This window comes from Saccopteryx leptura, chromosome 2 (assembly GCF_036850995.1).
Source record: "Saccopteryx leptura isolate mSacLep1 chromosome 2, mSacLep1_pri_phased_curated, whole genome shotgun sequence".
NCBI classification, from domain to species: Eukaryota; Metazoa; Chordata; class Mammalia; order Chiroptera; family Emballonuridae; genus Saccopteryx; species Saccopteryx leptura.
This window is the reverse complement of record NC_089504.1, coordinates 120,230,563-120,256,054: the sequence shown is the minus strand read 5'-3', so window position 1 is coordinate 120,256,054 and position 25,492 is coordinate 120,230,563. Positions and strand designations below refer to the sequence as shown.

General features: G+C 35.7%; 1 protein-coding gene across 2 annotated transcripts in view; it reads right to left on the bottom strand.

Annotated features, from left to right (window-relative positions):
- Positions 1–14,279: 14,279 nt before the first annotated feature.
- Positions 14,280–25,492, bottom strand: part of DCN (decorin) — a 37,948-nt gene continuing 26,735 nt past the window's right edge. For both annotated transcript variants that reach the window (XM_066368650.1, XM_066368649.1), the window contains exons 6-8: positions 21,371–21,464; positions 17,965–18,103; positions 14,280–15,015 (exon numbers count right to left, since the gene is read on the bottom strand). In XM_066368650.1, coding sequence (XP_066224747.1) covers positions 14,821–15,015; positions 17,965–18,103; positions 21,371–21,464 — 428 coding nt within the window. In that variant the 3' untranslated portion in view covers positions 14,280–14,820. The remainder of the gene's footprint in view (positions 15,016–17,964; positions 18,104–21,370; positions 21,465–25,492) is intronic.

The following is a 25,492-nucleotide window of genomic DNA, read 5'->3' as shown; positions in this document are numbered from 1 at the left end:
CCTTCCTTCCTTCCTTCCTCCCTCCCTCCCTCCCTCCCTCCCTCCCTCCCTCCCTCCCTCCCTTCCTTCCTCATTCATTCTCTTCCTCTCTTTCTCTGACTCTCTCTCATCAATCATTCTTCGGACACTCATGGCAAAACTTTGTTGAAAAGAGTGATTTTCAGTATCAGAATTGCTACTAGCACACAGTCATCTCACAATGCAGATTTCTGTGGGGATTTATAAGGAGTGATAAAGACTTCTAAATGTGCTAATACTGTCTTACCTTCTACTTATTATTATTATTTTTTTAGTTTAGTAACCAAGTTACTCCCTCAGATTCCCCTGGCAGAACACAAGTTACAAATTATCTCTGTTAACTGGACCTTCCCCCTACACATTCCAAATTAAGGAGAAGGAGATAAATAGAAGCAGCTTGTTTGCACAGTTTTGAACAATAATTCAGAACTTGAGTAGTTTTTTGTGAGAATGATTATAGAGATTAACTAACCAGTCTTTTTGTTCAGGCATTCATTCATGTATTTAACTCTTAGTTCAGTCAAGGTATATTGAATGCTCAACTATGTGTCTCGAATTAATAGATATTTTTGGCATATAGGAATGAACAAAACAAAGAGCTTATCTATTTGGGGGAGAAAATAAAATAAACAAGAAAATAGTTTAATATTTAAGTACTATGAAAAAAACAAGATAAAGGAATGAAAATGTACACTTGAAACCTATACAATCTTAAATTAATAGCACCCTAATAAATTTAATAAAAAATAAAAGTAAAAAACATCTAGACGTTTAAAAGAAAGGCTTGCTCTACTCACATTTATGTTTATTTCTTCTTACTTCAATTAACAAATGCTTATTAACTACCTACTATAACCTAAGTCTTAGGGAAATAAATAAAAGAATGAACACAAATAGTTACAAAATTTATCAAAATTCTGAGGGGTTTTTTGTTTGTTTGTTTCTTTAGAAGTTTAATGCCATAGAGAAGTCCAAGGCAGATATTTTTGTTTCTCTCTGTAAACAGACTCTTTTATTTGTTGTTGTTTGTGTCACATTATGCCTGTGTGATTTGTATATGTGTGTGTTTAATATTGAACTCATTTTTGAAATCCAAGTACTTCGCCAGGCAGGTTTCATTAAGATTCATCTCTTTTCATTAATTTTTTGATCTTCCATGAGCCCCATTTTAAGTGGCAGATTCAAATCTTCAACTGACAGAATATTTCTCCTCTTCTCCTTTGATTATTCCATTCGTACTCTTTGTATTAGTTTCTTTTTAAAGACTAGCAAGTACCCATGGATGGTTTTCTCTTTCTGTTTTTATTTGTCACCACAGTTAATTTCTTTGTTTTTTGGGGTGGTTTTTTTTTTTTACCTTCTTTCTCCAGTGTTGATTTACTGTTTTACTGCTTCTGAAGGTATTTTTTTCTCATAATGTATTTTTATTTCTTTAAACGCTGTCTGTCATTTATCCCTCTATTTCAGTATCTCATTTCATAAATATTACTTTTTTAATATTTATTTACAGTAGAAGTAGAGCTTTTTAAAATTTGAAATTTGTTTTCTTGGTAAATAGTTTTCAAAGCAGTGCCTTTTTTCTCCACAACTTTAATTTTTCTTTTATGTTGCAGGATCTTTTATTATTTATATATAGTATCTCAGTTAATTGTCCTAAGTTACTTTTATGGTAGGTTTCTTTATTTTTATTCCCCATTTTAAGTTTAAACTTGTAAACTGATATGCCTAATGTCACAAAGTTTGAAAACCCCAAAACAGAGACTACCCCAGGTTAATTTGACCACAGGTTTTTACTCCTCATTGCAGCTCATTCCTGCCTCGGAAGCTGAATGAGATTCTGAGTCTGCAGTTCAGGCGCCAGCCTAGGCTGTGCGGACTCCCCCCGCACACGTTCCCTCAGCTCGGAAACCTGGGCGGTGCGGAGCCCGCGGTCCATCCAGAAACCCCCACCTCTGAAAGTCCCCGTTCTGACCAATTCACGTAGCAAGGCTGTTAACCTCTCTGATGGTTAGAATTACCTTAGTTCAGCATGCCATGACAAAATACCATAGACTGGGAGGATGAGAAACAATATAAATTTATTTGCTACAGTTCTGGAGGCTGGAAATTCAAGATCAGGGGCCATCATCATCAGGTTCTATTGAGGGCTGTCTCCGGGTTGCCAATTCCCCATTGTATCCTCGCATGTCAGAGAGCAGAGCAAAGCAAGATTATCTCTCTGGAGACTTTCTCTCTCTCTCTCTCTCTCTCTCTCTCTCTCTCTCTCTCTCTCTCTCTCTCTCTCACTTTTGAGAGAGGCAGGGAGAGAGAAACAGGAACATCAAGCTGCTCCTGTATGTGCTCTGACCTGGATATCCAACTGGCAACCTCTCTACCTGGGTTCAATAACCAGCCAAGCTATCTGGCTAAGGAAAGGGAAGCATTCAGTTTTTTCTTCTACTCAGTTGTACTTTCATTCGTTGCTTCCCCTGTGTGCCCTGCCTTGAGATCAAACCCACAAGCTTGTTTTGGGAGGATGCTCTTAACCGACAGAGCTACTACTGGTCGGGGTCTGAAGACTCTAATAAAGGAACTAGTTTTACTCAAGAAAGCGCCACTCTCATGAACTCAGCTAATTGTAATTACCTCCCAAAGACATTACCCTCTAACACCATCACAATGGGGGGAATAGGATTTCAACGTATGAACTTTAGGATGACACAAATATTCAGTCCATAACAAGGATGCAGGTGGTAAACCAGAGAGTGAGAGAGCGAAGGGATAGAGGGTATAACGCAAACAATCTGGAGCAGGAAAAGGGACCCCTTTCTTCCCCAGCTCTTGTTAGCAACTCAACTCTTTGTCTCCTAGCTAATGGGTTCAGGGCCTATGTTTAATCTCATTTGTCTATCAAAACCCTTTCATCTCATTTCATTTTCTTCTAAGCAAGAGAAAAAGATAGAGAGACAGACAGGAAGGGAAGAGAGATGAGAAGCATCCACTCACAGTTGTGGGACTTTAGTTGTTTATTGATAGCTTTCTTATATGTGCCTTAACTGGGGGGGCTCCAGCTGAGCCAGTGACCCTGTGCTCAAGCCAGTCACCTTAGGCTTCAAGCCTCTTACCTTTGGGCTCAAGCCAGCAAACATGGTGTCTTGTCTATGATCCCATGATCAATCTGGTGACCCTGCTTTCAAGCTAGATGAGCCTGTGCTCAAGCCGGTGACCTCAGGGTTGTGAACTTGGGTTCTCAGGATTCCTGGTCAACACTCTATCCTCTGTGCCACCATCTGGTCAGGTTATCAAAACTCTTTTAAATTACTTATTTCTTGTCTCTTTTTCTCATCAAAATATGAATCAATTATACTGTTGGTAGTAAAACAGCGATGAGATTATATCAGTGAATACACTTGTTAACCAAAAGCTGCCATGTTAATGCAAAGTAGTGTTGCTATTTTTATTATTATTGCTAATAAAAAAAATCAGAGAATGAATATAAACTGATGGATATTAACTAAACTTATTGTAGAAATCATTTAGAAATTTATATCTATCTCATGTCAATTCTATATCACTAAAACTGAAAAGAATAATTGTTTGCCCAAATGAAAAACCACATCAAATTTGTTTGCTGCTTGCTAGAGTCAGAAGGACTCTCATGACATGCTAGCAACCCACAGAAAGAGTGACTACATTATTACCTGATTTCCAACTTTTGCTAACTAGGGCCTTAGGCAATGTTTTGAGAAAGAAGTTTAAAAGTGGACACTGATGTCACAGAAAATGTAGGTTTTGTGAATGTGACAGCAACTATTAAATCAGAGTTATCTATAGCTCACTCCTGAGTAACTGAAGTTTTCTGCACTAACTTTGCCTTTCAGAAATCTAACTCTATTGTCACTCCTGTTAGGGGAATAGATCTTTAATATATTTATCAGTGAGAGTTGCTGAAGGCAGAAATAAATACTCTAGGGAAAAAAAATTTGTCTATTAATCCAGATGGCATGAGAAGGAGCTTAATTACAATAACAGCATCCAGAAACATCTGGTCTCATAGCTCTGTTTATCATTTCCTAGACCCCAGTAAAAGCTTTGTGATTTGTAGGTGGCCTGGTGTTTCTTACAGTGTTCCAGATGTTTTTCCTGAAGTCAAGGACAACCATAGGAAATTTGTCTAACATAATAATTTTTAATCACAAATGGTTATACAATGCTTTGGACTTTCATTTCCTCTCAGAACCATCTCATATATTATCTTTTCATTCATTTTTAAAGTTTATTGAAATAATATCTCACTTTTGCTTCCCATAGTTTTTACTACAGAGAAGAAAATAAATTTTATTTTGTTTTTATTTTCTCCAATCTAGCATAGTTGCTGTGATATTTTAAGTCCATAACTAATGTGTGAAATAAAAGAATAAATGAATAATTAAATTCATTTAAAATTTTACATTCTCTCATGTGTACATTAATATTACAAGAAGATATCCACCCTCACACCCCTACTGAACACATAACTAGTTTTGTGAAAAGATGGGGAAAATAAATTATTTCAACAGAAAAATTGTGTATTTTACATGTTAATGCTAGATCAAGTGAACATATGGATTGTTTATAAACTAGTGATCAATTCAAGTTATTTGAGAATTGTCTATGCTCAGATTCCATGAAATAATGACCTTAGCTGTGGAATGTATATGTGTTTCCATGGTTTTCTAGTTGAATGTGGTGGTACAGTGCCCAAAGCCCTCCGAGAGTGCCCGCTGTTTCCGGAATGTGCCTTCTTTGTGGAGCCGGACAGTCTATTCATAACTGTCAAACCACCAGCAAGTTAACGACCCACGTTCAAGGCCAGCTGTACTTTTGTTAATGTGAGCTTTTGTAGGAAACAGAAACTAGACTGCATTTATACAATTTTAAACTCATAAGAGAAAAAGAGCTTTATTTTTAAAAACAATAAAATCTTTTCTCCTCAAGAGGTTTCTCTTCTTCTGTGTTGTTCAAGTAAGGACTGTTTGGGAAATGCTGACAGGATCTCAGCAGAGCCATCCAGTGGGAAACATATGTTTATTTATCTTGGAGACCACGAGAACATTGCAAAAGGCCAGAATTGGCCCTGAAAAATGTGTTGCTAATATGTACAGTATGATTGTTTAGTTTGAATAAAGTTAAGTCATTTCTGCTCTGATAAAGAAAATAAATCTGTATTCTGGTACTTTTCAGATTTGTGCCTACAATCCCACCTTCTCCTGTGAGCTCCTGACTCCTAGATCCAAAAAGCATCTTTGATACATCCATATGGAAATGGAATAGGCATCTCAACAGGAACACCTCCCAAAACAAACTGTTGATTTCCATCCCCTCCTCCTCAACCTTCTCACAGTCTTTCCCATCTCAGTCAGTGGTGACTTTATCCTCCTAGTGACTCAGGCCAAAATTTTGAAAGAAGAATTTCGGTCTTTATTTTTTCTCTTTCACACCCCATTTGATCTCTTCAAAACACTCCCATATGGTGACCCTTTCTCACCACCTTTTCTGCTACTATCCAGGTCAAAACCATTATCATCTCTGGCTAGATGATTGTAATGATATCCTAAATATCTCTTCTGGGTCCCTCCCTGTCCTTCAGCAGTCTGTACAGCAGAGGTTTCTTTCAAAGACAGTTGAATCAAGTCATTCCTCTGCTAAGAACCTATCAACAGTCTTTTGTTACACTCAGAAAAAAGGTGGTCATCAAAATAGCCTAAAGAGCCCTGCAAGATTTCTTTTTCTCTTACCTCGCTGACCTCATGTCACATATTGCCTTTCCTTCCTCATGTTACTCTGTTTACACTGGCCTCTCTGCTTTTTCTGGAATCTTCATACACCTTCCTAATTAGACTTCCATTTTTTTTTGTCTTGCTTCCTTCAATCCTTAGTATCTCCACCTAAATGTCACTTTTACTGAATGTCCTTCTCTGACCATCCTATATACCATAACAAGTACCACCCTCTCACAGTCTTATTTCCCAGTCTTACTTTACTTCTCTCAATTTTATGTGTTATGCCTCAAGACATCTCCTCCACTGTGACATTTGGGCATGAGGTCATGACATTGTTCATTCCTCCGTCTCAGCCATTGAGAGAGTGCCAAACACACAGAGGTCCTTAATAAATATGTGTTGCAGAAACAAAGCAATCTCTGCTAGTAGAGATATTAGGCATGGACTGAAAGGTTAGATGGTTTTGATATTTTGAGTCTATTTCTATTTTTAATTTTTTTGGCAAAAGAGACAGAGACAGAGAGAGGAACAGATAGGAAGGGAGAGAAATGAGATACATCAATTCTTTGTTGTAGCACCTTAGTTGTTTATTGATTGCTTTCTCATATGTGCCTTGACTGGAGGGCTACAACCAAGCCAGTGACCCATTGCTCAAGCCAGTGACCTTGGGCTCAAGCCAGCAATTTTTGAGATCAAACCAGCAACCATAGGGTCATGTCTCTGATCTCATGCTCAAGATAGCAACTCCATGTTCAAGCTGGTGAGCCTGTGCTCAAGCTGGTTGAGCCCACACTCAAGCTGGTAACCTTGGGGCTTCAAACCTGGGCCCTCAGCATCCCAGGCTGAAGCTCTACCACTGTGCTACCACCTCAAGTCACACCTGAGTCAGACTTGAGTATATTTTTAAATTGATTTTTGCTGCTATGCTTGCCCACAATGGTCTGCATCAATATCTAACACATTGCTAAGACTCATGTCCTCAGGAGGCATCTAATCTAGTCCTTTTCTAATTATTTTACATTGGAGAAACAAACTTTCTCTTATTGAAAACTATTTAACTCCGTTTTAAAGTAGTTTTATATTCATGGATGTTTATGTTTGTATTTGATTTTAATAAGTTAAGTGTTTTTACCTCTCTTAATATATATTTTTTTGTTTTCCACTGTTATACTTTGTAATGTGAAACTGAAAGTCTGTCAGAGGCTTGTGACTTAAAGTAACTGACAAACGGTGTGCTAGAATACATAAAGACCAAAAGGAATTCTTTACAAATATGTGTGGGAATTAAAATTAAGCAGCAAAGTCAAGAATGGAATGGCTGGAATTTCAATTAAGGGACCTAAAATACCTGTGCTGTGGGAAATCAGTCTAGAGGACGAGAAAATCTTGTGAAGAGCTCCATGTGCTTTGAGGGAGAGTCTTAGACCAGGCCTTTCTGAGACTTTGGATGACTGAGAAACTGTTGTACATAGCATTTTTGGTTTACTTGAGGGATTAAGCATTTCTTTGCATGAACCATAAGACGATGGGACTCTGCAGCTGCAGCTACAATGAATTGTGGAATGAAGTAGTTCTTTGGAATAGAGTTATGGAAAAGAAGAAAGAAAAAAGAAATATAATGGCCACAACTCAGAAAGAAAGTGAAGACCTACATTATGCTTGATTTATATAATGAGGATGACGTAGCAATTTTCATTGCTGAATCAAGGTCACTGGAAAGGAATTCATTAAAAGAACAAAAATACTGTGTTCTGTAATTTTTGGGTCACTTAAATATGGTAAGATGATTGTCCTTAAGATGGAAAGGATTATAACCTAAGTTAGCAGGAATGTATGAAAGAGGCTTACTCAACCACGAAGAGTTAGAGGGCAAAGTTACATTTTCCGGTCTTACGGAAACCACACACAAACAAAAGGGTTAATAAAAATAAGAACAAATATAAGTAAACATTTTTATAAAGATCAAAAGTGCTGATCTGACTCCTAGTACCTGTGAATGGGACTTTATTTGGAAATTGGGTCTTTGTAGTTGGTCAAGTTAGGATGAAGTCATACTGAATCTAAGTGGGCCTAACCCAGTGGTTCTCAAAGTGTGCACCAGGGCACATTGGTGCACCCTAGAAGATTACCAGGTGCACCCTATGGTATTTCAGAGAAATATGTGCCTGTTGAGGACCAAAAAACCAACAGCATTTTTGGAGTTTAGATTTTTGGGGGAAAGACGTGTGGGGAATTGGCTGTAAACTAACAGTCTGCCCAATCCCCCACCTCACTTGCCTGATTAGGTTGCAAAAGGCTGTTAAGCTGTGGTGCTGGATTGTTTACACTACCTCCCATGTTCCCCAGAAAAACTGGAGGCAAGTTTCTTCTATCCTTTGTTTGGTGTAAAGATGATATGTATGAATGAAAAAACTTAACACATTCGTGCCGGGACCTGACAAATTTACTAAATCTTACTAAGAATGTATCTATATATATAGAAAGATAACATTTTTGTCGTATTTTTTATTTTTTTAGCCCCTCTTTTTTACAAATTCTAAAAAGCATAACTCAAAAAATGTAACGTAAAAATGATTTTTAATGTCAGAACAAATTTAATTTTGTCATATTTATTTTGTTTAATTACCATAAAAGCATGCTTAGACTTTATATTTTTTCTTTAATATTTGACTTATTATAACATATTTCTCAGAAATTTGTATATAGTGTGCCTACAATTATTTGTAGGATTTTAAATGCTTCCCGACTTCAAAAAGTTTGAGAACCACTGGCCTAATCCAATATAACTAGGGTCCTTATAAGAAAAGAAGGATAGACATAGACACAAAAGACAAGAATAGAGAAGGCCATGTGGAGACAGGGGCAGATATTAGAGTGATGTTGCAACAAACCAAGGACAGCTATCAGAACAGCAAGAAAAGGTTCTCTCCTAGAGACCTCAGTGGGAGCATAGCTCTGTCAACACTTTGATTTTAAAATTGAAGCTTCTGGCCCTGGCCGGTTGGCTCAGCGGTAGAGCGTTGGCCTGGCGTGCGGGGGACCCGGGTTCGATTCCCGACCAGGGCACATAGGAGAAGCGCCCATTTGCTTCTCCACCCCCCCCCCACTCCTTCCTCCCTGTCTCACTCTTCCCCTCCCACAGCCAAGGCTCCATTGGAGCAAAGATGGCCCGGGCGCTGGGGATGGCTCCTTGGCCTCTGCCCCAGGTGCTGAAGTGGCTCTGGTCGCGGCAGAGCGACACCCCAGAGGGGCAGAGCATCGCCCCCTGGTGGGCAGAGCGTTGCCCCTGGTGGGCGTGCTGGGTGGATCCCGGTCTGGCACATGAGGGAGTCTGTCTGACTGTCTCTCCCTGTTTCCAGCTTCAGAAAAATACAAAAAAAAAAAAAAAAAAAAAAAAATTGAAGCTTCTGGAAGTATGAAAGGATAAATTTCTCTCATTTTAAGTCACCCATTTTGAGGTATTCTGTTACAGTAGCCCTCGGAAACTAGAAGTGGTGGTTTCTCACAGGGGCCAACCACTGGCAGACAGGAGACATACATGGTGCAATAGGCAATGAGAGGACTCTATTACTTTATTCTTCAAAATCTGAACCAAGGAGCAGCAGCATGCCCAGGAGCTTGTCTAAAATACATACTCTCTGAACCCACCATGGTCATAAGGACCTAAAAATGTCCATTGAGATTACTGCAGCCTTATTTATGCAGCCAGAGAAATAGCAGTTACAGCACCAACATGTTTAAGCCTTTCTCATGAGCTGGGCTCTGATGGGAGAATCACACTGTATGTTGACTCACTTAATTCACACACCAACCTACAGTTGTCCCTTGCCATATTGCAGTTCACTTTTCACAGTCTCACGGATCGCGGATTTTAAGATTGTATATACCTAATTTTGTATTGTGGATTTTTTGCGGTATGTAGGTATTTTTATATATTTAGTATTTTAATTGTTTTTGTGATTAATTAAGTGTGGGAAAGGTTAGTAACAGTGTGGGAAAGGTTTATAAGTGTGGAAGGACGCTTTATAAAGCCTTAAATATATATAAATAATAAAATAAATATAAGGTCGCTACTTCGTGGATTTCGCCCATTGCGGGGGGTGGGGGGTCTGGAACCTACCTGCCTCAATAGACAAGGGACCACTGTATTATTATTCCAACTTTACAGACGGGAAAATAAGTCACAGAAAGACAAAGTAACTTTTTGAAGTCATGCAAATAACAAATATTAAAGTCAAGGAGATAAGCCAAGTATATCTTTATTTAAAAGAAAAGATATAAAATAATAGTTATGTTGATTTGAAAGAAGATGTTGAAAGGTCAGGTCTCTCTTTGCTATTGATCCTGAAACAAAATTAGAACTAGCTCTGCTGCTGGAAAAGGTGTGCTGCAGAATCTGTTTTGCAAATAAAAGTCCAAATTGGTCCTCTTTATTCTATTTCCACCATCCTTCACCCAGTCGTACGTTAAGCACTAAGGTAACTACAAGCTTTTCCCTTGCAAGAGGAATGACAGGACATGGAAGAAGCAAGACTAGAGAAGAGAGGGCAGCATTCAAGGGCCTGCTTGGAAAAAAAAATCTCTCATGACATGGACCTTGAACACCTGAATACTTTCTTCTTCTTCTTCTTTAATATTTTATCTATTAGTGTTAGAAAGAGGAAAGAGGGGAGGGGAAGAAAGCAGAAAGCATTGATTCATAGCAGCTGCTTCGCGTATGTGCCTTGACCAGGTAAGCCCAGGGTTTTGAACCAGCAGCCTAAGCATTTCAGGTTGATGCTCTATCCACTGTGCCACCACAGGTCAGGCATGAATGCCTGCTAATATATAGAAACTTCCTTTTACTCTGAGGATGGGACCTTTGGGGATTGTAAGAGAGAAGAAAAAGAAAGACATGTTCTCTCTCCTACTGAACATTCTATGAAATTGATATTTTGTGACTCAGCAATACTGTGGAAAGAAGAAGGGTGACTTCCCTGAATGCTGTTCCTAGCTTTGTGTGTATATCCTATCTAATTTTAAACTACTGCATCTGCTTCAGAAGAAGGTGAAGCATCTGAGTAAACCTTCCTTATGCTGCCTATCCGAGGAAACTTGTCTAGGCACACCTCTGAGTCTCTGAACTTACTCTCTGTCTTGAGTAGCCCCTTTCTCCAAATCTCCCTGTTGAAAACTTATGCATTCATAAAAATCCACCTCAACCATTACCTCCTCAGGGAAATCTTTCAGATCTCTCTGTGTTTATTGTGTGACTTTTGGCAGAACTGACCACCCTTCCTCTGAGCTTCTGCTGTAACTTGCATGTATTTCTATGATACCGTTTATCCTTCCATAATTCTATTATTTGCTTATATGTTCATGTCCTTTAATAAACTATGATAACCCTAAAATCAGGGACGGCATCTTATTCATTATTATATCCCCAGTATGTAGCACAGGACTAGTAAATATTTTTGCCTGAGTAAAAATCCGTTCTGCATCATGGATGTTACATTTAAACTTATCAGGAGTATTTAGAATATGATATCCAATATGCAATCAAATAGTTATATATGGCCCTTAAATTTAAATTCATTGAAATTAAATTAAATTTACAATTCAGTTGTTTAGTTCTATCACATTTCTAGTGCTCCACAGATATGTGTGGCTGATGGATAGCATACTGCTCAATGTTGATACAGAGCACTTTCAAAATTAAACAGTGTTATAGTAGAATATTTTCTATTTGTTATGAACAAATTTATAATTTTTGAAATATAACACCACTAATTCTGACTGGTGGTATTACCCATTATTTTATAGTCTTTCATAATATTTCAAAGATAGGAGTTACATGAATGTTCAGTGATGCTTCATGGTTAGACATAAATACGTTTTTCCCCCTAAAGTGGCAAAAGGCAACACATTGAAGTGATGAAAAGTTTGTCTTTCTTCTTTCTTCCTTGCAAGATATATATTCATGGAGAAATTACTTGACATCTTTGTGACTTCATTTTCTCATTTTTAGAAGTGATATTAAATAACCATACTTAGCACATATAGCTATTGTGAGTATTGAGATACTTGTCTGTACATTTAAAATATAGCATTCAATGAAAGGGCAGTTGTTACCTTTATGGCACCTAAGCCTGAAGACCCTAAGCTATTAACAGAATGCTCAGAAACTGCTAAGAACCATGAAGAGACTCCCTGCTTAGTGTATAAGACTTCTACCTTTGGCTTTGACAATACTATGAATTGTATAAGCTATTGCAAAAGCAAAGGCTAAGCTTAACTGGATCAGCATACATCAGGGTTATAATGCTGACTCTGTATTTCCTATGTATCTCAATTTCATCATTTATGAAATGGAAATAGTATATTCTTATAGGATTTTTGTGATAAATAAATACATGCTCCAAAAAGAGCCTAACACGGAAGCTGGCAATTTGTATGCACTGAATAAAACTCCAGGAAAAATATCTGTTGTTATTTTCATTTTTCTACTAGGAGTTGTCTCATGTCAAGTTTATTGAAGGAATAAATAAATAAATGATGCCAAATCAATAAATAGCCTCTCCCAGTTATTGCCCAATAAATATCTTCTTCCATTAATTACAACTGTGAATAAATATTACCAACATGATCACTTCATGAAAGCCTAGTCTAATTAAATAGCTTATACAAAGCACTGTACATTTCAGGCAGTAACTGGCAAAAAGAAAATGTGACTTTAAATGCAACAGCTTAAACTGTATGCTTCAATTCTCATGATTCTCATAATTATCAAAATATTATTTTTGTTTTCTGCCAAATTATATATAATATGTAACTGACTGCTTCTTAATATTAACAATGTAAGCTTTCTGTTAACACTTTGAGTTTTAACATGAACCATATTTATTTAAATTGGTAAACTTGGCTTTAGTCGAAGTCATTATCAAAATGGCCTTGTGTTTAATAATGGAAAACCAGATTCAGCTAATCATTTGACAATGTTTCATCAGATATGTATATTTTTAAATTTATTAGTACCTCTGATCAATGTAAAAAAAGTCTAAAATAATTGTGGTTCAGAAAAAGTGCCTGGGATAATATATGATGCGAATGTAATGTTTATCGGAGGTTGGTGGAACTTGTTCAATAATCCTGCAATTATAATTAGAGTGCCCGGGCTAGTTATTCTCCAAGTGCCTTGACCAACTTCATTTTCCTGTCTTTGCTCTGCTGCAGGAGACTTCATTTATCTGGCTTTCTTGATGGTTGTCTTTCCTTTAGGTTTGAAAGTGAGAGGATCTGTGTGAGGGGAGAAAGTTGGGTGACTTTAGAATCTCACGTCTGGCAAAAAGGTGTGTTCCTCCAAGAGCATGGCCCCCTGGGCACGAAAGTCCTCAATAGTTGTCCTCTTACTTGGCTCCAGAAACTCCATCTTTTACTCTATTCCATTCAGCCGTTTGGTAGAAATGGCTTTCCACCATTGCCAGGCTCTAGGTGTCTCACCATCTCTCGTTTGATGCAATCAACTCTGTGCCTGCTGTATAACAGTCCCTTCATTAATTATTTTCATATGAATTATCGGGGTAAATTCTGATTTTTATCAGACCCTGCTTTGCACAAAGAAAAAAGAAAAATATCTGTTGCCAGGTATTTACCAGGTGTTTGACTGCAGTAAAGTTATTTCTACTAACTTCAGTTTACTTTTCCACAAAATGGGAGTGCCAGTATTTACTCATTGACTCTCCAGGGTTGTGAAGTTGGTATATATATAATAATTAGAGAGAATCTCATGACTTTTTCTGGAAACATTGTGCTAATATTCTTTTGTGTACTGAATATGGAATAAGTAGTGGGGGAAATCCCTATTTTGCAACTGTAAGAGAAGCCAGCCTGAAAATGTAATGAAGAAAGGCAGAGCTGAAAGAACTGCAGAGAAACTCATCTAGAACTCTGATCGAACTACAGCTAAAGGCTCACGTAATAGTAACACTATTTTGTATTTCCCTTCATAGTTTAAACTAGTTTGGATTCAGTATTCACAACCATAAAACATTCAACGTTGCAGAAGAAAGAAACTGTCTTCGCATATTTACTTATTAGATGTCGATGGCATAAATGCACTTTTTTATAAATATTTACTCTTGGTAAATCAGCTTGTTAAATGGTCTGCTTTGATAGTTGTTTCTACATCCCACAGAAAACATTCTAAAATTGAAGGAAGATTTCACTAAATGCAATAAATATTTCTAATACATCTAGTAATTATAAAAATGTTCAGGAAAGAAGCCTAATTATACACATGATAGTTTTAAACCTGATTTAGCATCTTAGTAACCAAAACTATCAGGTAGATTCAGTGTTGTGCTTTATCAGCTTAACATTGAATATAGATAATGTAAGTTACAATACACAAATATTAAAAGACAGGAGCCAAAGAAATATATAGGAATTTGAAACAATGTGCTGTTTATATCAAGAAAGCAATGTCTACTTTTCAAAAAATTAAGTTTAGGGAAATATTACAATTACACTTTTATATAATAGTAATTTTGAATGTGAACTTGTGAATTTATTTTTTTTTAGAAATAATGACAGCAAAGTTTTACATAGCCTATATTGAATTTACATATTCAAATGAGGCTTTTTCAGTAACAATAGGGATTAATACAGAGCTGAGCTTGACTTTGACATTATGCCAAAGGCACTAACCATCCTATGAGTTACAGAAGATTGGTACTTTTTAATTTTGATTCCTTCCGAAAATTAAAAAAAAAAAAGCTTTACTAAATTTTGGACATACATATTTTCTCCAAATTTTACATTTAGTGAAGTAAGAATATCTGCAATAGCTCAGTTAACATCAACAAAAAGCTTCAAAAAGAATTCTGAAATGGCAGGCAAAATACTTTTTTATTGTAGGCAATTATTTAAACTGTGTATCTGGCTTTATGCATAATAAGTCATGTGGGAAAAACATCCACATTGCAGTTAAATTTCATTATCTAGCTTTCATTTTCTTTTCCTTTTTCAGCAATGACATTAATGGGATTTTGCCAGATTATCAAAATGAGGGATTTCTGAGTAGTTACTTGTAGTTTCCAAGCTGAATCGCAGAGCGCACATAGACACATCGGAAGGTGGATGGCTGAATCTCCCAGTACTGAACTGGGTTACTGAAAAGGCTCACTCCAGAATAAGAAGCCTTTTTGGTGTTGTATCCAGGTGGGCAGAAGTCATTAGATCCAACTGCAGAAATGTTGTTGTTATGAAGATAGACAACCTGCAATGTGACATAATGGAGAATAATTATTTTCCTCTGGATATATTGAGGCCCCCTCATGTAATTACTTTATACTCTTTCAATATTTTCATCCTTCAGTTTAAATATTGTAATACATCTCAAACTAAACTTTTGATTGCTCACTTCCTTATAAAACTTGTTTTTCCCTTCCTTAGTTTCCTCATTTTGGTATATGGCATCTCAATCTTTTCAGATACTTAAACTAAAACCAATGTCATTATCTTTGCTGCTTCCTTTCTCTTATACTCTCTGCCCAACCATCAACAAATCTTGCCAGCTCAAACTTCAAAATATACAAATAATACAGTTCTTATCCCCCTGTATACTCCCAGATCCTTTTCCAAAGCCACCATTATCTTTTTCTGCATTGCTGAAGTTACACTGGTTGTTCTTCCTGCTTCCTCTTTTGTCTTCCTAAAGTTTGTTCTTTTTAAGTGAAAGTAGGGAAGAAAATGAGGCAGGCTGTCACATGTGCCCTGACTGGGATCCAACCAGCAACACCTGTTGCTCAAGTACGGAGCTATTTTTAGCACCTGAGACTGACATGCTTGGACCAACCAAGCTGTCCTCAGCACCTGGGGCTAATGCTGGAACCAACTGAGCCACAGGCTGCAGGAGGGGAAGAGGAAGAGAAGAGGGAAAGAAAGGAATAAGAAGCAAATGGTTGTTTCTCTTTTGTGCCCTGACCAGGACTTTAATTCATGGGGCTGATGCTCCTAATGAATCAACGAAACTAATTCTATGACCTCAGTAATGTGTTCAGATGAACATTTATTTGAAAAAGAGCAATCAGGAAGGTAAAAAATGATTATTCTGAGATCTAAAAATGAAAACAAAAACAAACCACCATCAACTAAACAAAAATGTGATGGGCTAGGCTGGGATAGAATAGAATAAGCTGAATATAAAAGAAACTATCACTGTAATGCTAAGTATTTAAAAACTTTTATATGCATAGATTTATATATACTAAATCTCTACAAATATGTGTTTCTTATCGTGGATCACAAAGTAAAGAATACAAAACAAGCTAGTGTGAGGTCTTTGCTGAATATCAGCTTTCACTCAGGGTCTCAAATGCAGAAGGGCTTCATTCTTGATTTTCTATATCTAATTGGCTAGCCATGTATCTATTTTACTTTTTTCCTACAGCACTGAGGGATTTCACCTACCCTACTTCCTTTCTATAAGTACATAGTTCAGTTATTTATTTATTTTTTTTGTATTTTTCCAAAATGAGAAGTTGGGAAGAGGGGAGGACAGACAGACTCCCTCATGCACCTGACTGAGATCCATCCAGCATGCCCACTACCAGGAGGCAATGCTCAGCCCCTCTGGGGCATTGCTCTGCTGCAATTGGAGCCATTTTAGTGCCTGAGGTGCAGGCCATGGAGCCATCCTCAGCACCTGGGCCAACTTTGCTCCAATAGAGCATTGGCTGTGGGAGGGGAAGAGAGAGATAGAGAGAAAGGAAAGGAGGAAGGGTGGAGAAATAGATGGTCACTACTCCTGTGTGCCCTGGCTGGGAATCAAATCTGGGATTTCCACATGCTGGGCTGACGCTCTACCGCTGAGCCAACTGGCCAGGGCCATAGTTCAGTTCTTTTTAGCAAATTTATATAGTTGTTCAACATCACAACAATTCAGCTTCAGATAATTTCAATTACACTCAAAATATTCTTTTATTAATTTCTAATTATTCTCAATATCATCCCCAGACACAGGTAATCATTAATTTTCTTTCTACCTTTAGAGATTTGCTTTTTTCTGCACATTTCATATAAATTTAGTTATAACAATATGTGGCTTTTGTGTCTGGCTTTCTTAACTTAGAATTATTTCAGGACATCCACATGATAGCTATTTGTATCAGGTCTTCCAAGTGACCTGGTTTTCCTTAGGCTTCAAAACCTGCTTACCCACTGCTTCACCATCACCAATGACCCATTGAAAAAGAATTAGAATAAATAATGAAAATTCGGGTGTATCAATTTAATTTAAAATTTCTGTTACAACTCAATAAAAATATCAGTAGTTTATTCATATTGTTGAGAACAGAGTAAAATATAAACCTATCATAAACCCCAAGCAGTAAAGTTGAGATACTAAATTACCAACTTTATAGATAGAATGGTTTTACCTATAACATAGTGTCAGTGTCAAGGTATAGTTTCTGAATCACCATAGTTGAACTAAGAACCTATGTAAATCTCTAAAGCAATTTAAATATGACCTTTAAAAAGCTAAAAATTTAGATAAAATAAGAAAATATGTAAAATCTATAGATGACTACATGACTGAATTTTTAAAAAATATATATAAATTAAATAACATGTTTGTTTAGTTCCTCAGAGTAACAATGAAAGTTTTATAGTGTTATATATAAAATTACCTTCACTATTTATACTAATATGCATGTCTCATATGTATGGATTTATAGACCTCAAAGCTCTATTATCACAGTGTTTGTGGTATTCAATCATATCTTCTAATCCTTTTGAGTGCACTCTAACTTGATAGTTTATATAAAGTTAATTCAGTCACACTGCTAGATAAGCATTCCCTTTTAAACTATATGACATCTGCTGAAGCTAAAAGTTAACATTACGATTTTATTTCATATCTGTGCATTACAGATTGAATCATTTTTTCCGACCCTATGTATTTACTACACTGATATGTGACTTGAAACTACCCTGCATCATAAAAAAATATTACATTCTGGAAGCAAGAATTATATAGTAAGTTCTAGAAAATAGTCCTAATTTTTTAAAAATAATCATTTAAACCTATATCTTATAAAACTAGAATGCCTATTCATGTGGAAACATTAAAATTATCTCTCTGCAAATGATTTCTAAGCAAAGCTTTCTACATCCTAGAATACCAATAAAGAGGGTTTTATAATAGTCAGTGGCATTATGTTACCTGGATGTACTTATGTTCTGCCAGGCCACCAGGCACTTTGATAAGCTTATTATTGTTCAAGTGAAGTTCCCTCAAATGAGGAGTGTTGGCCAGAGAGCCATTGTCAACAGAAGAGATGCTGTTAAAACCCAGTCCCAACCTACAACAAAAAAGAGAAAACAAGTGCATATGTCACACATGGATGCCTTCTTACAAGCATGTGATTAACCAAGTCAATAGAAAAAGACATTTTTCATTTTTGCATTTATGCTTTCCTCTGCCTAGAGAGCTTTTCCAAACTTGCTGAACTTTGACAAAGCCCATTTGTTCTTGAGATTTCAGTTTAGAGTTACCTTCTTTAAAATCCCTCCACCAGTACAGACTAAATCAGTACCACTAGTAAAGGCTCATATAGCAAGCATCCTGCTGTCATCCTCTTATAAAACTCGAGGGAGTGTGTACTTGTGTGTCTTTCCTTGTGAAGAGTAACTGTTGTGTTTATTCAGTCCAAACACAGATCTTGATATGATCAATGAACAGCTGTTGAATTGATTTCTATATATCATGAATGTAGTAAATTCATTTGGGAGAAAACTAAAAGGAACACTCTTATCATACTTTGAAAATTAAACAATTGCATACTTATCAGAGGAAATTATTTGTTGGAAATAAACAGTACAGATTCTAATGAGACAATAAACCTACCTTCCAGAAAGGTTAACATAAGTAGCATCTTGCACAAATTTGAAAGAGTTCATCAATGACCATCTGTTCTTGTCCAAATATATCTAGTGCTAATGTCTCTTATCTCTGACCCTGATCTCTGACATAGGTCTCCAGGGTGAGGCAAGAATATGTCGGAAGACAGCCAGAAAGCTCCAAGGAAAAGTAAGAGTAAGACTCTATTGGGTTTCTTCAAATGCAGTATAAAAGACTTGGACATATTTTATAGGATGGTTTCTTCTTGCCTTCAGCTGGTTCTGACCTTTGAGCCCTTTTAAGATTTAGATGTTGACTTAAGTAACCAAAATCTTCCAATTTTAATGATGACTTGGTATGTGAAATAACTGAAATTAAAGTGTACTGATTTTAAGTAATTTATAGCACAGTTGGTTTATACATATTAGCTTTAAAGTCTTTTTTTAAAAAAAACATTTATTTTATTGATTTTAGAGAGGAAGGGGGGAGAGAGAGAGAGACAGGAACATCAGTGTATTCCTGTATGTGTCCTGACTGGGGATTGAACTCACAACCTCTGCACTTCAGGATGATGCTCTAACAAACCGAGCTATCCGACCAGGGCTTAGTTACAGAATCTTAACATGGCATCTTGGTTCAGAATATTTTGGTTCTCCCACAATCTTAGGCAATCATCTCTAGTTTCTGGCCTTTTTTTCCCCCCCGAGAATCATGTCTCTTATTTTTTACAACAATCCAAAGCCCATATCCATTTTGGGTTAATACATTCTTAGAATATAATATTCCTAATAATTTATTCAAGAAAACTTTAATTTTAAATAATTTATTTTTATATTCAGGAACTTAATATGTTTGAGACATTATCTTAGGCCTGTGAGGGTAGAGGACACATGGCTCAAAGAACCATGATTCTTTCCAACAAAGAATATTGACTAATGACATATATATGATACATATCATATGCTATATAATAATAAATATTTGTGTGTGTGTATATATATAATAAAAGGGAAGTTTGCCTGAAAATCATTTTCTTTTTTTGCAGAGGAACATACATTATTTTTCCCTCATTGTTCCCAATAACTAATTATAATATTTGCCCTGCAATTACATTTTGAGATTAGCTACCTTCATCTTCTTTTCACAGTTTTAATTTTTCAGCACCAAACTACTTCTCATGATTCAACATTAGTGAGGAGCAAGCAATACAAGAATTTGATGACTTAATAAACAAAATTTTCTGGACTTGATTCCAAAAAGAAATGTGTTGACAAATTCAAGAGTTAGGAAAGTTTGCTTGGCCAATGAGGCAATCTGCATTAATTTACTGAATAAAATTTGAATCCATTTAAACAGAAATCTTCACTTCTATTGACCTTTTTGAAGTTTATTAGCTCTTGATACTTTTTTATGTTTGACATAAAGCATACGAAGTTAATATTAAGTGAAAAATATCAAACTATCCATCCCATTTTCAGTACAGAGTATTTTTTTACTAAAAAGGCACAAATATTATGAATGATTTACCATATCGAGAATGTTATACTATTGTTAATTCTTATCCCTACTACTACTCCAAATAATGATCTAATAATAATAGCTGTCCTAAAGGCAGTTTTACACAATAAGCAATGCAACATATCTTTTGACTTTTTCTGCCCCTAGAGGGACCGAATCAACAAAAAAAAAAGGTGGGTGATACATAATGCTATTTTGAAAAATATTTTCTATGTTAGAAGCTGTAATTAAAATAGCTTTAGGCAAGTAATTTCTTATCATTTGAGACACACCAGGGTAATACTTTGTAGCTATTGTCACATACATATACTCATCCTGAGCTTCTAACCACCCATTGGCTCACTGGGAAATAGCCACAGAAATGGAAAAAGCTGCATTATATATCTACTTGGTAGTAAGGATTTCTCAAAGATGAATTGATTATTTTATATTTATTTATCTACCATGAAATTTATATACAAAAAGAATGAGCCAATTTGGCATAACACTACACTTCTCTGTGAGAACATTCAGCAATACATGTGGATCAAGAACAAAGTGTTCCTTGAAGACATCTGAAATAATTTTCCAACATTTTCCTCTTTTTATTGCTTAACCAGATTGTAACTATAGGAAGACTGAAGTTAGGTTAGAAAAGAAGACTGGCACTTGTGATCATAATTCAGAGAAGAAAAAAAAAGAAGAGCCAGACATTTTTTATACCTTTGTGAATACTATGTTAAATATCCAGAGACATTTTAAACTCTTCAGAATAAGACTTAGAGAATCTCATCATAAGTCCTCTGACTATGTAATGTTGTGTGGGATGCTTAATATTTCCATACCCTGATATCTTTCATTTTAATGCTTTTTCAAATTCTGGGACACTGTATTATAAGTTACTTAACTTTCTGTTCAATGCAACTAAGTTAGAACATCCTGAATAAACATATTGATTTAATGAAATACTGTGAAATAAGATATATCTTAATCTAACAATAATAGGGTATTTATAAAATAAGAGTTTGATCTTGGTGTTCCCAGTCAGTATACCATTTCATTAGTGTTTTTACGAAAAAGCAATTGGGCTAGCTGAAGTTTGAGGTTGTTTATAAACAACAGCAACAAATATGGTACAGTAAAAAATTAATCACGTTTTTAATTCTGAGTATGTAGTGACTAATACACCTAGACATTTTATTGATAGAATGTCATGAAATAATATTATTACTTAGCCAAATTGTTCAGTCCTTTCAGGCTAGCTGCATCAACTTTGGTGATTTTGTTGCCATCGAGATGTAATTCAGTAAGGGAAGGAGGAAGACCTGGAATATGGAAACAAAATGTTAAATTAGCACATAAACATAATTATAGAATACAGAAAGATGTCATGAGGACATATGCCATTTTCTAAAAAACATGCAGTTCTAAACTATTTGCTTTTCCTCTTGTTCTTTAGTTTTGCTTTTCCTCATTTTCCTTCATCTCTTTCATAATAATATATGCTCCTAGAAGGAGTATGAGACATTTTTACTTTTCTAAATTGATTTTAACAAAAACATGGATGGTACTTATCAGAGAGCAGTTTTTTTTTCCTAGATATTGCTAGGATACAATTGTAGAACTGCAGTGAAACCCTGAATCTCATTAGGTTCTTACCTCTTTGTTGCTGAGCTAACACTGCCATTGGCAAAAGATAATAACTCTAAACCAAAGAGATGAGTAGTTGAACTATAATAAAGAGATGAATATACTGTATGTTAACTAGTTATTTCATTAATGATGATCATTAAAAACTAACATTAATATACTGGCCTTAGTCTTAATCAACTTTTCCATAAAAAGTCTCAAATGCCACTGCAACATGGGTGTATAGAAAGAGCTAGAGTTTCTTCAGGCTTTTAAAATCAAGACTGTTTCTATACACAAATGGAGTGCAGGGGCCTATAATCAAGTGCTCTGCCATATGTTGAGCACCTGGGGAAATCATTTTAGATCCAAAGTATCTACTACCCCTCTGGATAGTACCTCTTGTATGGCTAAGATTTCTAAAAGTTTAGTAATATAAATATTATATAAAAGTTTAAATATTTTTTTTTGCCATCTCAGGAGGTAATATGTTTTTATATAACTTTTTAAACAGCATATTGTTTCACTTATAAGAATAGCAACAACTACAAAGAAAACCGCCAATTGGTTACATGTAGAACTAACATCTGCTTAGCAGAAAGTGTTGGTTATTTGTCCATTAAGAACATAATTAGAAAATCACAGGTTATGTTTGGTCTAAAATTTTCATTATATCCTACTGAATTCTGTCAAGATTATCAAATTAATGGAAAAATTTAGTCCATGTTTGATATTTAAATTACTATTGGTTTCTCTATTTAGATGGAAGGTGCTAAGGAAAGGTTCTACTTACTGAATATCTGTTATGTGCCAAACATTGAGATTGGCATTTTTCCTAATTTATCTCATTACATTTTTTAATATTTAAATTATTTTTCATTTATTCAATTTCATAGATGAGGAAACAGAGATTCAAAGTTAAAAATGTTATAGTTTATCTGGCTACTAGGTAGAAAATGTACTAAGTTCCCAGATGGTCAAAGGGAGTTAAAATAGCATGCTCTTAACTGAAGGAAATAAAATCTCAATTGCATTTTTTTCATGAATAAGGATCAGGAAATCACAGTCACTCTTGGAATAAATAATTTCAACCACTTGAATTGCCTTAGAATAAATACATGTGGATTTTCAAACTATTTCTATTAGTAAAACAAGTGAGTATAAAAAGCAATGAATGCATATCTTTTCTTCCCTATCACCAGGAAAACATGTTTTTAAAATGCAGTGTCTCTAGAACATCAATTATCATTACATCTGTCATTCTTACCTAGTTCCTAAGTGTCTTCCTTTAGGGCAAGGGTAGTCAACCTTTTTATACCCACCGCCCACTTTTGTATCTCCGTTAGTAGTAAACTTTTCTAACCATCCACCAGTTCCACAGTAATGGTGATTTATAAAGTAGGGAAGTAACTTTACTTTATAAAATTTATAAAGCAGAGTTACAGCAAGTTAAAGCATATAATAATAATTAATTACCAAGTACTTTATGTAGGATTTTTGCTAAGTTTGGCAGAATAAATCTTAATAAAACAACTTATTATAGTTAAATCTATCTTTTTACAGCTAGTGCTCAACTTACGACCACGATTGGTTCTGACAGACTGGTCATAACACGATTTGGTCATAAGTTGAGTAGGCTATATGTACCATACTGTGAAATGATGTTATAAAAATCTTTAAGTCAAAGACAAAGACAATTTCCTCTTGGTAGACATCTTGGGAGAGGTTTGATGAAAAATATCCAAGATACAAAACACAAATTGCTGTACCAAGTCTGGGATAACTGTTGAAATGGTGCATGCAGATATGATAGTGCTGCCAGAAGCTGGTCCACACTGTCCTATGTCCAGCTGGGCAACACTGGCGCTGCCAGACGCAGAGCAGTCATGGGTAGCAATTGTGGTCGTAAAGTTGAATGGTCATAAGTTGCATAGGTTGTAAGTCGATCGATACCTGTAGTTATACTTTGGTTGCTCCACTACTGCCCACCATGAAAGCTGGAATGCCCACTAGTGGGCGATAGGAACCAGATTGACTACTACTGCTTTAGGGAATGTCAGTTTCCCCCCAAAAAAAGTTGTAGCCAGGAAGAAGTTGACCATGGAATAAAATTTTGCATAGGGTAGAGAGAGAATCAAATTTATAAAGAACTGCTTTAGCCTTTGGCACTGCAGCATTTAGCCAAAGAACTTAAACTATAATTTTTCTTTTTTTTCTTTTCCTTTCCAGTTTGAGATAAAACACATTGAGAGCTTACTTTGGGCCAAATACTATGTGTGTGCATGACAAGTCTTATGTCTATTAATCCTTACAAATATTCTCAAAGATAGATATCATTAATGTCTTTATTCTATAGATAACAAAACTAAGGTTTCAGAGATGTGAAATAATTAGCCTAATGTCAGAGAGCAACTAAAAGGCTGTGTCATGATTCTCACTCAGGTTGGTCTAACTCAGGAGTGAATTTATAATCTCTTCATTTCATTCCACTGTCTTTCTGTTTCCATTAGTGATGGAAGATAACATGTGGAAATTAAGACTCCCTGAAAGTTGGTGATGTTCAGGCAGAAGGTACTCAGCCTAAGAAAGTCAGACTTTTATATTAGATATGCATATATATGCATGGGGGTAGATTTTATCAGGCAACAGAGTAAAATGCTCAAACGCAGGAGCTCTGACATCAGCCCAGCACAACCCCAGCTCTGCCACTTCCAAGTTCCAAGAACTTGATCACAATATACCTCATCTTTTTAAGCCTTATTTTCTTCATTTATAAAACAAGTATAATAATATTACTTACACAGGATTATTTTGAGACTTATATAACAGAATCCATGAAAAGCATTTGGCACAAATAACAAAACCCATGAAAGGCATTTGGTGCAAGTGCCGAATAAAATTTAGTCACTGTTATTTTAATATTATTAAGTGTTTAGTATATAAAAGCAAGGTAAAGATGATGAGGAAAGATCATCTAGGATAGGGTAAGGATACAGAAAAGCAAGAAAAAAAGGCTACTATGTGATAAAATGTGTTACTGAGGGATATTTAGGAAGATGCATTAAAGATCACAAATTCAAAGACTGTTTAATGTAAGACATCTGGCTGTATGGAGTAATGGGAATACCTGGACTTTAAGTTCTAGCAACTTTACTTCACCTCCTACAAGTCTAAGGCTTTAGGCAAGATCTATCTATCTATCTATCTATCTATCTATCTATCTATCTATCTACCTACCTATCTATCATCTATCTATCTATCTTCTATCTATCTATCTGAATAACTATATATATAGCAAAATATAACATGAACTGCATATATATATATTTAACTGAAATATATATTTTCTCTATATAATCTCTGCACTGAGGATAAGACAGATCACTTGTTACATGTGAGTCAGAGACTCAGCATGAATGTGCTTTATGAACTGTAAATCAATATCCTTTGTCTATCTATATCTATGTATCTACTGATCTATACCAGTAGTTGCTTCTATGAATCAGAAACATTCTTTGTAGCACAAAGACTGTATAGAGAACAAGGGGTGGTAAGAAACCATTCTATGAGATACGTGCTCTCAAGAGTTGAAGTTTCTATGGAAGCCTAATAAAGGGTCATTGTTTTCCGTGAGCAAATAGTTATACATATTTTCTACACAGCCCAAGAATAAGATATTTAATTTGAGAAGCACCAGATTGAAAAGAAAATTTGGGAATATACA